The 17,079-nt window shown below is 45.4% G+C and overlaps 1 protein-coding gene across 2 annotated transcripts in view; it reads right to left on the reverse strand.

Annotated features, from left to right (window-relative positions):
* Positions 1-7,417: 7,417 nt before the first annotated feature.
* The window catches only part of prkn (parkin RBR E3 ubiquitin protein ligase), a 28,812-nt gene continuing 19,150 nt past the window's right edge, over positions 7,418-17,079 (reverse strand). Inside the window, exons 7-12 of one of the 2 annotated variants that reach the window (XM_061744877.1) lie at positions 15,116-15,252; positions 13,684-13,745; positions 12,524-12,740; positions 12,476-12,489; positions 10,958-11,093; positions 7,418-8,013 (exon numbers count right to left, since the gene is read on the reverse strand). In XM_061744877.1, coding sequence (XP_061600861.1) covers positions 7,910-8,013; positions 10,958-11,093; positions 12,476-12,489; positions 12,524-12,740; positions 13,684-13,745; positions 15,116-15,252 — 670 coding nt within the window. In that variant the 3' untranslated portion in view covers positions 7,418-7,909. Of the gene's footprint in view, positions 8,014-10,957; positions 11,094-12,475; positions 12,490-12,509; positions 12,741-13,683; positions 13,746-15,115; positions 15,253-17,079 lie in introns of both variants that reach the window. The other variant, XM_061744876.1, reaches the window with a different exon arrangement.

A 17,079-nucleotide genomic window follows, 5' to 3' on the forward strand; every position in this document is an offset into this window, starting at 1 on the left:
GGAATATGATCAATAACCAGAATATGATCAATAACGGGAATATGATCAATAACGGGAATATGATCAATAACGGGAATATGATCAATAACGGGAATATGATCAATAACCGGAATATGATCAATAACGGGAATATGATCAATAACGGGAATATGATCAATACCCGGAATATGATCAATAACCGGAATATGATCAATAACGGGAATATGATCAATAACGGGAATATGATCAATAACGGGAATATGATCAATAACGGGAATATGATCAATAACGGGAATATGATCAATAACCGGAATATGATCAATAACGGGAATATGATCAATAACCGGAATATGATCAATACCCGGAATATGATCAATAACCAGAATATGATCAATAACGGGAATATGATCAATAACCGGAATATGATCAATACCCGGAATATGATCAATAACCAGAATATGATCAATAACGGGAATATGATCAATACCCGGAATATGATCAATAACCGGAATATGATCAATAACGGGAATATGATCAATAACCGGAATATGATCAATACCCGGAATATGATCAATAACCAGAATATGATCAATAACCGGAATATGATCAATAACCGGAATATGATCAATAACGGGAATATGATCAATAACGGGAATATGATCAATAACGGGAATATGATCAATAACGGGAATATGATCAATAACGGGAATATGATCAATAACCGGAATATGATCAATAACGGGAATATGATCAATAACCGGAATATGATCAATAACCTGAATATGATCAATAACCGGAATATGATCAATAACGGGAATATGATCAATAACCTGAATATGATCAATAACCGGAATATGATCAATAACGGGAATATGATCAATAACGGGAATATGATCAATAACGGGAATATGATCAATAACAGGAATATGATCAATAACGGGAATATGATCAATAACCTGAATATGATCAATAACCGGAATATGATCAATAACGGGAATATGATCAATAACGGGAATATGATCAATAACGGGAATATGATCAATAACAGGAATATGATCAATAACGGGAATATGATCAATAACGGGAATATGATCAATAACGGGAATATGATCAATAACCTGAATATGATCAATAACCGGAATATGATCAATAACGGGAATATGATCAATAACGGGAATATGATCAATAACCTGAATATGATCAATAACCGGAATATGATCAATAACGGGAATATGATCAATAACCGGAATATGATCAATAACGGGAATATGATCAATAACCGGAATATGATCAATAACCTGAATATGATCAATAACCGGAATATGATCAATAACGGGAATATGATCAATAACCTGAATATGATCAATAACCGGAATATGATCAATAACGGGAATATGATCAATAACGGGAATATGATCAATAACCGGAATATGATCAATAACGGGAATATGATCAATAACGGGAATATGATCAATAACCTGAATATGATCAATAACCGGAATATGATCAATAACGGGAATATGATCAATAACAGGAATATGATCAATAACCCGGTTCCACGGCCATGTAAACACCAATAACCCCTTTGATTAACTGTGATTTGCTCATATTCCAGTTTAAAAACCCCAGTATGAGCCCTGGGGTACTCCTTTTCTAACTGAATATTTGGTCGTGTTTAGCCGGGTTTAAACGGGTTTAAACAGGTTTAAACCCGTTTAAACCTGTTTAAACCCGGGGCCGCTCATGTACTGAGGCTACAGTCCTCCTCCTGCAGCGGTCGCGGGTTCGAATCCAGCCCGCGCACCTTTGCTGCGTGTCTTCCCCGTTCTCTCTCTCTACCCCCTCATATCTGCATCTCCAATAAAGGGCCACTAGAGCCCAAAAAACCTTTAAAATAAACCTGTTTAAACAGGTTTAAACAGGTTTAAACCGATTTCAAGAAGAAACGCCTGAAAAAACCAGGAAAAATCCTGGTCCTCTGACGTAGGAGCAGCTGCCGGTGTCACCACAGCTCCTTATATATATATATATATATATATACATATATATGAATTACATTCATCTATTCCATTAATCACCATATATATATGGTGCGTTGTTTCAGAAGGATTTGTATCAGTTGTATCAGTAAGTATGTAACAGTTGTATCAGTTCCATATGTGGTTTCTTTTTGGAATAACTAACAATCTTGACTGGAAAAAGATTTGGTCGTTTCCTGCAAAATACTTAATCACTAATGAAATGAAGGAAAATGAAGATGTTTCTCATTTATTTTGCTCTTTCACTACAACATGATGGATCAATATCTGTAATTGATTAGTGTTTGTTGAACCACATTTATCTCTTTACTTTAAACATTTATTGTTGGGCTTCATTAACTATCCTTCTGTTAAAAAAAATATTTTTATATCATTAATCTTATTTCACAAATCCTGTTATTTTAATCAAAAGCCTCTTTTTTTGTATTTTTGAAAATAAGGTCAAACAATATATTAGAATATTAGACTCTCCACCAATCAGAGGCCGTAAGGCTTAAGTTTGTGTCTCTGTTTAAAGTATTTCTGTAAGTTTGTGTCTTTGTTTAAAGTATTTCTGTAAGTTTGTGTCTCTGTTTAAAGTATTTCTGTAAGTTTGTGTCTCTGTTTAAAATATTTCTGTAAGTTTGTGTCTCTGTTTAATTAATTTATGTAAGTTTGTGTCTCTGTTTAATTAATTTATGTAAGTTTGTGTCTCTGTTTAATGTATTTCTGTAAGTTTGTGTCTCTTTTTAAAGTATTTCTGTAAGTTTGTGTCTCTGTTTAAAGTATTTCTAGTTCATTGTCCTGATTTTTTTGAGTGCGTGTCGCCCCCTGGTGGTGGATTGTATGTTTGCAGGGTCTCACACTGGAACATATGGATCATTGATGGAAAAAGGTCCAGACTTCCCAACCCTGTTAGAGAAATATCCTTTACAATAATTCATAGATTTTATCTAATCTTATCTTATATTATATTTTTATCTTATCCTTCTAATGATAATAATTGTTAAAAGGTTTAAAATAGACATTGATGTGAAATGTGCTTTCTGTTCTGTAAACATTGAAACAATTACTCATTTATTATGTCATTAAATCATTCATTATTTTTTTTAATCCTTAATTGTCCAAAACCTCTGGATTGATATTTGTCATTTTATTGTTAACAATATTGAAGAGTTTAAGTTGTTTTGGAGGTTTTGATGTTTGGACTCTTTAACAGGATTAAAACCCAATGAAACATCATTATTAACCTCATCACACTGTTGGATACATTTATCATTCACAAATGTAAATTTACACATAGAAAACCCTGTTTTGTTGCTTTTTACAGTGAACTCAAACATCGACTCCATGAAATATAATATATATCTTAATCAAAACTATGAACATCTGTGCTCATTTTAATGTTTTAAACTCTTATCCCCCCTGGCAGGAAATGTGATTTCTATGTTCTGTTGAAGAAATAGAATTAAATTAAATTATTAATTATCATTAAATTATTGTAAACTTCATGTTTTTGTGAAATAAAGTTTTTGAAAAGACGCTCGAACCGGGGATTCATTTCAGATGTGCGGGGGCCAAAAAGTGTGTAAGTGTGTGTGTGTGCGTGTGTGTAGATAGACATCACTTAAAGGAGCCGTCTGTAAGAAATGTCCAAAACTGGTACTGCAGTCACTTTCCAAATATTGTTGAGCGGCGTGTACCCTCCCCCTCCTCCCCGACCAATGGTTGCCAGGTAGGCTGCAGAATGCAGCAGGAACGTAGGCTGCCATGGCAAGCGACGAGTCCTACACAGTAAGTTTATTTTCTGTATTTAATGCTTCATGAAAGATCTTTTGCGAAGTAATAATGTACTGCTAAATTTAATTACGCAGCGAAGCGCACCGTACGCGCGCGTCGCCGCGTACCCTCCGGCGTAATCTCTGCGTTTGTGTAACGCGGAACCATAAATCAGCCTTAAGGCTGCAGCGGCGTGGGAGCGACGGATGACTGAGGGAGAACAGTTTCACCAAGAGTGGAAAGCAGCGCCGGGCAAGTTATGCCACAGTTTGCAGATGGATTGTTGATGCTAACGTGGGCTAACGTGTCTGCTGGGACTATTTTGCGAGCTTTTGCAAAAGCCGCCATTTCCGAGGCGCCGCACGGCACGGAAAGAGACTCTGACAGCGAGGAATTCAGACTGGCACAGCTGATGTAGCAGCTCTTTAATGCAGAAACAGAGGATGAGACTTCGATGGGTTGGATTCATGTAAAAACTGAAATAAAGTACAATCAAACAAAGTTTGATCTTTTATTTTTAAATACGCACGCACACTCGCGTGCGTGCGTGCGCGCGCGCGCGTGCGTGCGTGCGTGCGTGTGTGGTTAGTTCGGTTAGTTCTTTCTTTTTAGATCCGAGGTTTTGCGTAGAAGGTGGCTTCCGCAACTTTCAGGCGCTTTTTCTGCGCAAGCTAGCTTTATAGATGAGGCCCCTGGACATTTAGCGGATGACACTAGCCATGACTCTCTATATCAAACCAGTCAAAAGTTATGGCAGAAAGTAGGAACTATCAGATATGGACCAATCAGAAGAAGAGGCAGGGCTAATTCAGGCCAATGAAGGTCAAGGACTCAATACCGAGTCCGATGACACCACCCACGACTCTTTATGTCAAACTTTATGTGTATCCATACATACTTATTCTCATTTGGGTCACAGGTATGGAAGCACATTTTTTTTCAAAAGAATTCCAGAAACAGAGTGATATATTTGATTGCACATGCATAAACGTTATTTTGTGGTCATAGTTTTACCGGCAGCAAAGACAAGTTCAACAGTTTGAGCCTCCACTGGCTGTAAAGTGTCACTAATGGAGTTGTGTTGACCTCCATGACCAGAGGTTCTTCAGTATTCACATCCATTACTCAGGTAGAAGTATAGATACTAGAGTTTAAAAATACTAGAGTTTATAGATACTAGAGTTTAAAAATACTAGAGTTTATAGATACTAGAGTTTAAAAATACTCCTGTAGGAGTTGAAGTATCAACTCAAGTTTTTACTCAAGTAAAAGTAAAAAAGTACTGGTTTCAAAACTACTTAAAGTATAAAAGTAAAAGTAATGTAAGGGGGAAAAAAGCCATTGAAAATGAATGTATCTTAGTATAATATAAATATATTAAAGAAGCATATATGTGTACTATTGAGCATTAACATGTTAATATAAATATATTAAAGAAGCATATATGTGTACTATTGAGCATTAACATGTTAATATAAATATATTAAAGAAGCATATATGTGTACTATTGAGCATTAACATGTGTTAATATAAATATATTAAAGAAGCATATATGTGTACTATTGAGCATTAACATGTTAATATAAATATATTAAAGAAGCATATATGTGTACTATTGAGCATTAACATGTGTTAATATAAATATATTAAAGAAGCATATATGTGTACTATTGAGCATTAACATGTGTTAATATAAATATATTAAAGAAGCATATATGTGTACTATTGAGCATTAACATGTGTTAATATAAATATATTAAAGAAGCATATATGTGTACTATTGAGCATTAACATGTTAATATAAATATATGAAAGAAGCATATATGTGTACTATTGAGCATTAACATGTGTTTCAGAGAGCAGCAGATATGATGACTAGTTCCTATAAGTATTGTAATGGTGCAAAAAGTCAAACTTCATGTTCATGTTATCATTTATCCTAACCTTTATTGGAATGTACATCCAAGTTTAGTTGCAGGAATCTGAGGGAACGGATGTAAGAACAAAACTGGACAAGAACATCTGAAACAACCACAACCAAATTCACTCTATCCGGATGGAGCAATTTAACTGGATAGTTTTTATTAAAGGATAAATGAAATAGAGTAACGAGGCTGTTTTTAAAATGTAAGGAGTAAAAAGTACAGATAATTGGGTGAAAATGTAAGGAGTAAAAGTAAAAAGTCGTCTGAAAAATAATTACTCCAGGGAAGTATAGATAACCAACATTTCTACTTAAGTAAGATAATGAGGTATTTGTACTTTGTTACTTGACACCTCTGGTTGTGCACCATGGAAGAGTGCCGCACGTTGTTAAACAGACTGTGAGTTCAATTCCCGCCAGAGTTCTTCAGCCCGTTGTCTTTAAGTAGAACTAAATCCACTTTTAGAGTTCAACACTCAAAATGAAAAGATAAATGCACTAAGAGAGATGTCTTCCCCCAAGGATACTGGTGGTGTGGAGGGTTTGCTCAGGGCTTTAAGGTGCCAATGAAAGGGTGGTGCATGCTGGTTCAAACCCTCCCCATCCTCAGTATCTGGAGAGGTAGAGGCATCAGACCTTATACCTGGACCACTTTTAAAATGACATCCTTCTACTGAGGATTGAAAACTGGCCAGGAAGCCTGTGAAAGAGGTGAGTACTGTATGTGGCGCCTCATGGTAAAGAGCTGCACATTGTTAAAGACACTGTGAGTTCAATTCCCGCCAGAGGTCTTCAGCCCGTGGAGGATCATCCCTCAGGAGAACCATCACCATCATGGAGGATCATCCCTCAGGAGAACCATCACCATCATGGAGGATCATCCCTCAGGAGAACCATCATGGAGGATCATCCCTCAGGAGAACCATCATGGAGGATCATCCCTCAGGAGAACCATCATGGAGGATCATCCCTCAGGAGAACCATCATGGAGGATCATCCCTCAGGAGAACCAACACCATCATGGAGGATCATCCCTCAGGAGAACCATCATGGAGGATCATCCCTCAGGAGAACCATCATGGAGGATCATCCCTCAGGAGAACCATCACCATCATGGAGGATCATCCCTCAGGAGAACCATCATGGAGGATCATCCCTCAGGAGAGACAACACCATCATGGAGGATCATCCCTCAGGAGAGACAACACCATCATGGAGGATCATCCCTCAGGAGAACCATCATGGAGGATCATCCCTCAGGAGAACCATCACCATCATGGAGGATCATCCCTCAGGAGAACCATCACCATCATGGAGGATCATCCCTCAGGAGAACCATCATGGAGGATCATCCCGCCCCGGCCACTTCCTGTTTGAGCCGCTGCCGTCAGGAAGACGCTACAGGGCCGTCAAATCCAGGACTAACAGACTGAAAAACAGTTTTTTCCAACCGCTGTCAGAGCCAGAAATGCCTCAAACATTCTGTAAGTCTGTATATTGTTTTTATATTGTTGTTTTTATATATACTGTATTTTTTTTATGTCGCTTTATATATTTATTGTTAATATTGCACTGCTTTTTGTTGTACTAAAGGCCTGCACCTTTCGTTGCACTTGTTACAATGACAGTAAAGAGAATCCTGAGTCTTGAATCTTGAGATAAACAACAACATGCAAGAACAAAAAACAAACCAGACAACGGGTAAAAAATCCACAGCTTTATAAACAACGACTTTAATTTGTTTCCTAAAGAAATAAACCAGCTGGAGTCAGACCGGATCAGAAACAGCAGCTTCTCGTCTGCGGTGTCGTCCATCACTGCGTCCTGGTCGGATGCTGCTCTTGCCACGGTGACGGGTTGCCATGGTTCCAGGGTTAGCCATGGTTCCAGGGTTAGCCATGGTTAGCCATGGTTCCAGGGTTAGCCATGGTTCCAGGGTTAGCCATGGTTCCAGGGTTAGCCATGGTTAGCCATGGTTCCAGGGTTAGCCATGGTTCCAGGGTTAGCCATGGTTCCAGGGTTAGCCATGGTTCCAGGGTTAGCCATGGTTCCAGGGTTAGCCATGGTTCCAGGGTTGCCATGGTTCCAGGGTTGCCATGGTGACGGGTTGCCATGGTTCCAGGGTTGCCATGGTTCCAGGGTTGCCATGGTTCCAGGGTTGCCATGGTTCCAGGGTCGCCATGGTTCCAGGGTTGCCATGGTGACGGTTCTAGCCGAACCAGTGGTTCCCCATACAGTCCCGGTTCCAGGGGATCCTGCAGATCCAGCACCACTCAGTCCTGCAGCGCGGGCAGCACATGTGCATGCAGCCACCTGGGGGGAGAACCAGAACCTTCAGACACATGATCAGAACCATACAGGTACAGATGGGGGGGGGACAGGTACATGATCAGAACCATACAGGTACAGGTGTAAGTACAGATTAACTCCCGCAGACACTAAAGCCTGAATTCTGGTTCTGCGTTAAATCCATGCCGAGCCTACGCCGCAGGTCGCGCCGCGTCGCCCAGCCCCCGTGCCGAGCCTGACGCACTTCCCACAAACTGTAACTACGACCCAACGCAGACCGAGAGCTGTGATTGGTTCGCTTGGTAGCAACATATTTCCGGTTCGGGTTTGTGAAGCAGTCGTGAATTTTCAGCTCTTATGTGTGATTATTTTTGTTTTGTTCTCCTTATCTCTTTGATTCAGTGTGACCGGAAAAACTGAAATCTAAACAAAGTATCAGCTAGCGCTCTGGGGGGTTTAGCACCACGGAGAAATGGAGAGACGGAGAAGAACGAAGGTTCACAACGGCGTCGCGGCAACGGAGTCATGGCAACGGAGTCGCGACAACGGAGTCGCGACAACGGAGTCGCGGCAACGGCGTCGCGACAACGGAGTCGCGGCAACGGCGTAGCGACAACGGAGTCGCGGCAACGGCGTCACGGAGACGGAGTCGCGGCAACGGCGTCGCAACAACGGAGTCGCGGCAACGGCGTCGCGGCAACGGAGTCGCGGCAACGGCGTCGCGACAACGGAGTCGCGGCAACGGCGTAGCGACAACGGAGTCGCGGCAACGGACTTGCGGCAACGGAGTCGCGGCAACGGACTTGCGGCAACGGACTTGCGGCAACGGAGTCGCGGCAACGGCGTCGCGGCAACGGAGTCGCGGCAACGGCGTCGCGACAACGGCGTCGCGGCAACGGAGTCGCGGCAACGGCGTCGCGACAACGGAGTCGCGGCAACGGCGTAGCGACAACGGAGTCGCGGCAACGGCGTCACGGAGACGGAGTTGCGGCAACGGCGTCGCGGCAACGGACTTGCGGCAACGGACTTGCGGCAACGGAGTCGCGGCAACGGCGTCACGGCAACGGAGTCGCGGCAACGGCGTCGCGACAACGGAGTCGCGACAACGGAGTCGCGGGCACGGCGTCACGGAGACGGAGTCGTGGCAACGGCGTCGCGACAACGGAGTCGCGACAACGGAGTCGCGACAACGGAGTCGCGACAACGGAGTCGCGGCAACGGCGTCGCGACAACGGAGTCGCGGCAACGGCGTCACGGAGACGGAGTCGCGGCAACGGCGTCGCAACAACGGAGTCGCGGCAACGGCGTCGCGGCAACGGAGTCGCGGCAACGGCGTCGCGACAACGGAGTCGCGGCAACGGCGTAGCGACAACGGAGTCGCGGCAACGGCGTCACGGAGACGGAGTCGCGGCAACAGAGTCGCGGCAACGGACTTGCGGCAACGGAGTCGCGGCAACGGACTTGCGGCAACGGACTTGCGGCAACGGCGTCGCGGCAACGGAGTCGCGGCAACGGCGTCGCGGCAACGGAGTCGCGGCAACGGCGTCGCGACAACGGAGTCGCGGCAACGGCGTAGCGACAACGGAGTCGCGGCAACGGCGTCACGGAGACGGAGTCGCGGCAACAGAGTTGCGGCAACGGAGTCGCGGCAACGGCGTCGCGGCAACGGCGTCGCGGCAACGGCGTCGCGGCAACGGAGTCGCGGCAACGGCGTCGCGACAACGGAGTCGCGGCAACGGCGTCGCGGCAACGGAGTCGCGGCAACGGCGTCGCGACAACGGAGTCGCGGCAACGGCGTAGCGACAACGGAGTCGCGGCAACGGCGTCACGGAGACGGAGTTGCGGCAACGGCGTCGCGGCAACGGACTTGCGGCAACGGACTTGCGGCAACGGAGTCGCGGCAACGGCGTCACGGCAACGGAGTCGCGGCAACGGCGTCGCGGCAACGGAGTCGCGGCAACGGCGTCGCGACAACGGAGTCGCGACAACGGAGTCGCGGGCACGGCGTCACGGAGACGGAGTCGCGGCAACGGCGTCGCAACAACGGTGTCGCAACAACGGTGTCGCAACAACGGAGTTGCGATAACGGAGTCGCGATAACGGAGTCGCGACTACGCCATCACAACAACGGAGTCGCGGCAACGGCGTCGCGACAACGGAGTCGCGGCAACGGAGTCGCGGCAACGGCGTCACGGAGACGGAGTTGCGGCAACGGCGTCGCGGCAACGGACTTGCGGCAACGGAGTCGCGGCAACGGCGTCACGGCAACGGAGTCGCGGCAACGGCGTCGCGACAACGGAGTCGCGACAACGGAGTCGCGGGCACGGCGTCACGGAGACGGAGTCGCGGCAACGGCGTCGCAACAACGGTGTCGCAACAACGGAGTTGCGATAACGGAGTCGCGATAACGGAGTCGCGACTACGCCATCACAACAACGGAGTCGCGGCAACGGCGTCGCGACAACGGAGTCGCGGCAACGGACTTGCGGCAACGGAGTCGCGGCAACGGACTTGCGGCAACGGACTTGCGGCAACGGACTTGCGGCAACGGAGTCGCGGCAACGGCGTCGCGGCAACAGAGTCGCGGCAACGGCGTCGCGACAACGGAGTCGCGGCAACGGCGTAGCGACAACGGAGTCGCGGCAACGGCGTAGCGACAACGGAGTCGCAGCAACAGCGTAGCGACAACGGAGTCGCGGCAACGGCGTCGCGGCAACGGCGTCGCGGCAACGGACTTGCGGCAACGGAGTCGCGGCAACGGCGTCGCGGCAATGCGGCGCAGCAACAGCGTTGCGGCAACGCGGCGCGGCAACGCGGCATCACGGCGTAGGCTCTGCGTTGGTTTAACGCAGAACCATAAACCAAGCTTTACACACCACAACTCTGACCCTGAACAGTGGAACAGGCTCAGGACCGGACCTCCAGGTGACCCCCCCCCCCCCAGGTGACCCCCCCCCCCCCCCCTCACCGTTCCTCTCCACAGGGACTGAGCACTCAGGGCAGCGTTTGGTCGACTCCTGGATCAGCAGCAGAGACTCCTGGTCCTGGTTCTGGTTCTGGTCCCAGCGGCCCCTCTGGGAGGCTTCCTGCCCCACCTGGAACCCCTGGGGAGGAAGAGGAGCATCATCATCATCACTGATGACATCATCATCACCATCCTGCCCCACCTGGAACCCCTGGGGGGAGGAAGAGGAGGACATCTTCATCATCTTCATCATCATCATCATCATCATCATCTTCATCATCACCATCATCATCATCATCATCATCATCATCACCATCATCACCATCATCATCATCTTCATCATCTTCATCTTCATCATCATCATCATCTTCATCACCACCACTGTTATCAGTAGCGAGGCCCCGATACCGTTGTTTTCACACCGAGTATTTTAACGTGTGTACCGATCCGATACTTTACCACAAAAATAACTAGGCTAAAAATGCAATGAATTGGAAGGTTTTATTTGCAACAGATACATTCACGAGAACTCCCTATGGGGTAATTTACAAATGAATGATATTCATGCCAAATGCCGATAACGGCATTTGGCCACCACAGACTAAAACTCTCTACACCACAGACTAAAACTCTCTACACCACAGACTAAAACTCTCTACACCACAGACTAAAACTCTCTACACCACAGACTAAAACTAAATACACCACAGACTAAAACTCTCTACACCACAGAATAAAACTAAATACACCACAGACTAAAACTCTCTACACCACAGACTAAAACTAAATACACCACAGACTAAAACTCTCTACACCACAGACTAAAACTCTCTACACCACAGACTAAAACTCTCTACACCACAGACTAAAACTCTCTACACCACAGACTAAAACTAAATACACCACAGACTAAAACTCTCTACACCACAGACTAAAACTCTCTACACCACAGACTAAAACTCTCTACACCACAGACTAAAACTAAATACACCACAGACTAAAACTCTCTACACCACAGAATAAAACTCTCTACACCACAGACTAAAACTCTCTACACCACAGACTAAAACTCTCTATACCACAGACTAAAACTCTCTACACCACAGACTAAAACTAAATACACCACAGACTAAAACTCTCTACACCACAGACTAAAACTCTCTACACCACAGACTAAACTCTCTACACCACAGACTAAAACTCTCTACACCACAGACTAAAACTCTCTACACCACAGACTAAAACTCTCTACACCACAGACTAAAACTCTCTACACCACAGACTAAAACTCTCTACACCACAGACTAAAACTCTCTACACCACAGACTAAAACTCTCTACACCACAGACTAAAACTCTCTACACCACAGACTAAAACTCTCTACACCACACACTAAAACTCTCTACACCACAGACTAAAACTCTCTACACCACAGACTAAAACTCTCTACACCACAGCGACTTCTCAACTGGATTTAAGATTATTCTTCAACAATTCTCAGGTGTGGGCGGGGCTACTCACCTGGTTATTCTCAGGTGTGGGCGGGGCTACTCACCTGTGCTCCCTCAGGTGTGGGCGGGGCCTCCAGCGCCGGACACGCCCCCTCGTGGTAGCGCCCCCTGCAGGTCCTGCAGAACAGGAAGCCGCAGCCGAGCCGCGGGTCACACTCCACCCTCCTGCTGCCGTCGGGGGGGAGGAGCCCCGCCCCGCAGCCGGGTGACGGACACATCAGTCCTCCAATGGTGAGCAGGCATTCCTCCGCCCCGTAGCGCTGGTACCGGCCGTACTGGACACAGAGGGGGTTCTGGGTAAGAGGCTACGCAGGGCATTCTGGGTAAGGGTGCTGACACACCAACCCGACTTCCCCCGCTCTCTGCCGACTGCTGTGTCGGGCTCACTAGACACACCGCAGATACGACACCCGACGGCGAACTAGCACGTACGTTCTGCGCATGCGTGAGAGGTAATTCCCCTCCAGACCAGCAGGCGGCGCTAGTCTGTATTCAGGGGCTCAAGGAGGGGGACAGCGCTTTTTTTTCAAAGCTTTATTGAGAAAACACAAGTGCAGACAAAACAGACGGCACATCCACCTGCAGCTCTGTGGAGAATTACCACTGGCTGAAATAAATCATTTAGGAAGATAAATATTGGTTTAATAGATGAAATCTAACAGTTATAGCTACGCCTATTAAGTAATTTGCTCCGAAAATTTCAGGATTTTCTGCCTGCCGGCTCGGGAGCTGATTTATGGTTCTGATTTAAATCGACGCCGTAGGGTACGGCGTAGGGTACGGCGTAGGGTACGGCGCGCGTCGCCGCGTAACCTACGCCGTAGGCTCTGCGTTGGTGTAACGCAGAACCATAAATCAGTCTTTGTTCTGGCGCGGTTTGAAAAAGACAAGCGAGTGATCATGTACATTCACTGAGTGAATATTATGAAAGTAAAAGATTTATTTCTCACTAGAAATGTAATCAAATCATTAAATTCAGTCCGCAAATGACGACGAAAAGCATTCTGGGAAATTCTGGGAACAATCACAGAGTGAGCTGTTTGACCGACGGCCGACGCCGATTCAACATGTCGAATCCGCTGAAAAGCTGCCGACAGTCGGCTTGGTGCGTCAGAGCCTTAAGAGGCTACGCAGGGCATTCTGGGTAAGCAGCTACGCAGGGCATTCTGGGTTAGAGGCTACGCAGGGGAGGGGGATTGTGGGTAACTTCGGGGTCACCTGATCGTCTCCCAGGATCCTGAAGTGATGAATCTCCCGGATCAGAGAGTCCTGGCAGCCGGCTGGAGACAGAGGTCACACAGAGGTCACACAGAGGTCACACAGAGGTCACACAGAGGTCACATGATCACAGAGGTCACACAGAGGTCACACAGAGGTCACATGATCACAGAGGTCACACAGAGGTCACGCAGAGGTCACACAGAGGTCACACAGAGGTCACATGATCAGCTGGATACTAGTGATGCACCGATTGTTCGGTAACCAAAATTGTTCGGCTGAAAATGGCAAAAAAAACACTTTGGGTGTTCGGTGGAATAAGTGGGAAAAAACCGAACAATTAATAACGTTGTTGTAAAATAAGGAAATAGACTGGCCGCTCCGTAACGGTTGCACCACAAACATAAATCTTTGGCCAACCAAAAAGTAACCACATAAGAATTTTACCAACATTCACCAGGAGGTGGAACCAAAACAACAGAATGCTGGAAATTAAAACATGTTCAGTTTTTTATGTTCAATAAATATTTTCTACCTTGTAATTTTGTAAAAGATTTTTTTCTTTGGAAAGCCTAAATCAAATTTATTTGATTTATGCAATGGTGAAAAAATTGGCAAAATAAATGAAAAACTGCTGAAGAACCATGTTCGGTATTCGGCCAAGTGTTTATTATTATTTTCGGTTTCAGTTTCGGCCACAAATTTTCATTTCGGTGCATTACTAGTGGAGACAGAGGTCACATGATCAGCTGGAGACAGAGGTTACATGATCACAGGTGGAAGTAGGTCTGTGTTGAAAAAAATCAATTTTCCGATTCTAAATCGATTCTCATATTAATTCCTAAAAATCCATTCGTATATCTAAAGATGGATTTATTTCATTATTACATTTTCCCCCGGTGAACTTTAATCCCAGTATCGCATCATTTAATTCACACGTGCGCTGTTGAGCTGTTGCAATTTCTTTTTTTTGCACTTTAAATGGATATTAAAAGGCTTATTTGAGTTATTTATTTCTTAGTTATTTATTTCATACAAATAACTTTTGGAATTTTTTTGTTTTTGCCCAAAAAATGAATGTTTTGTTGGACACAAGAATAACTGGTGCCATGTTTTTGCCTTTAAATATGTTTAAAGGTATGAAAACATTATAGTTTTCAGTTATAATTGAATAAATTGTCTTGTCTTGGGGTTAAATTTGCATAAAATGCTAAAAAACTCATTCTCAAAAATAAAAAACCGAAAAACACAGAAAATGGAAAAAATGTTAACGGAATGTGGGAAAAACTAAAACCGATTTCATACAACTTCTGTTTGCTGCCCTGGATCTGGAGCCGAAACGAAGCTATGGCCCCTCACCTGGCCCCGCCCCCTCAACTGGCCCCGCCCCCTCCCCTGGCCCCGCCCCCTCCCTTGAGGCCCCGCCCCTCACCTGCGCAGGGCAGCGAGTATCCGATCTCCGGATGGTGCAGGAACTGCCGCTCGTCGAGCCTCGTCTGGCAGTAACGGAGGAAACAGTCCAGACAGATCACATGACGGTCCGAGCACTGGAAGACCAGGACCAGGTCCCTGGGGGAATTCATTATTCAGATATATACTGTATATATATACAGGGGTGGACTGGCCATAGGTCATACCGGGCATTTGCCCGGTGGGCCGGTGGTGATTTTGGGCCGGCCCAAAGAAAAAAAAAAAAAAAAAAAAATATATATATATATATTTTTTTTTTTTTTTTTTTTGCCCGGCCCGGCCCAAAATCACCATCGGCCGGCCCGATTTTGGGCCGGCCGATTTTTTTTTTTTTTGGCCCGGGCAGGCCCATTGGCCCATTTGATTTTGTTTTTTACCTGAAAACAACTGGTACCACTGGCCGATTGGTTATGGGCTGAAGTCAGGGCCGCCCCAAGGGGCCTCGCGCCCCAAGGGGCCTCGCGCCCCAAGGGGCCTCGCGCCCCAAGGGGCCTCGCGCTATGGGCGTTTTTTTTTTGTTTTTTTTTTTCAATTTTTTTTTTTTCGTTTTTTTTTCGTTTTTTCCCTTATAGATATCAACAGTCACGTTCCATTACAGACCTAAATGTGTACTAGTCTGTGCATATCAATAAATATATGTGCAATGATGCGCGTGTCTGTTGTTCAGTACAACTGGTCAGACCAAGCGCAGACACAAGCTGCTCTGATCCAGACGGTGGAGTTGGAACAAACTGTCACACAATGTCGAGAACGAGACAGAATCAGGAAATTTCCATCAGGGGATGAAAAAAGAAAAAAAACTAAAGAAAATGGAAGAGTTTAATGCCTCTCTGAAAGGCTCGTTTGATAAATTTGTTACAAAAATCACCGATCCAACCGGGTCTCAAGCAGCCGTGGGGCCCCGCGTCGAGGTAAGAGATGATGATGAGGCAGGGGAAGGTATCCAGTATTTTGCTAATTGGAGAGTTAAAATTGCGCATATAGACACCCGATCCGACCCGAAAAACCCAAAAAATTTCGCGCGCGCTCGCTACGCTCACGCGCGAGGGCTCCCCCCAGCCATTCCGCACAGGAATCGCATATCTCCCAGGCAGCTCTGGCTGGAGTAGTCACAACATTAGAGCGCGTGGCTTATTATTGATATTATTATTTATACTATTTGAAGAATGATGAGTTCATATTCAATATCTTATATATTCTATAAAACTAAATTAGCAACTCCAAATTTAAGTTGCTTTTTTGACAGGGACAGTGGTGTTTGGATTCCTGATTGTCACTAAATTTTAATAATGCTGTGATTAATAGTGGGTGGGTGAAATAATACATTAATCTTTTTGGAGAAATGTTTACCTACAGTGATGCCATCGCAGCAAAGACTTTCTGTATATATACATATATTGGAAGAACCCACTGTTTAGGCAATTCATGGTCATTAGTTAGTAAAAACAGAGGCAGCGCTGCATTCCCCCTGTTTAAAATGGTCAAATATGATGATATCAGCCTGAAAATGTGTGAGCATCCCTTCATGATAAACAGAGGGGGAACGCATTCTGACAGCAGTATTTCACGCTGTCAGAATGCGTTCCCCCTGTTTAAAATGGGTTAATATATCATTGTAGATATCTGAAATGTTCTTTTTGACTAGGAGGAATTGAATTACAGATATCTGCAACACATATCCAGTCTAGCTATTAAATGTTAAAACGGCTTGCCATACAAGTTTGCTGGTCTACTCAGAAACAGTACTAAGTACATCTATAACGGGACTGGGGGGGGATGGTGTAGGTTTAGGTTTATTAGACAAGAACATACACACCAACAAGACAGTGTACAAGCGGTGTCACAAGAACGTTTGTTTTCATTCATAGGCTTCATTTTCTTTCCATCAATACCTGGTGGGCCGGTCTAGGCTCAAAATGCCCGGGC

Source organism: Cololabis saira, chromosome 17 (genome assembly GCF_033807715.1).
Source record: "Cololabis saira isolate AMF1-May2022 chromosome 17, fColSai1.1, whole genome shotgun sequence".
Taxonomy (NCBI): domain Eukaryota; kingdom Metazoa; phylum Chordata; class Actinopteri; order Beloniformes; family Belonidae; genus Cololabis; species Cololabis saira.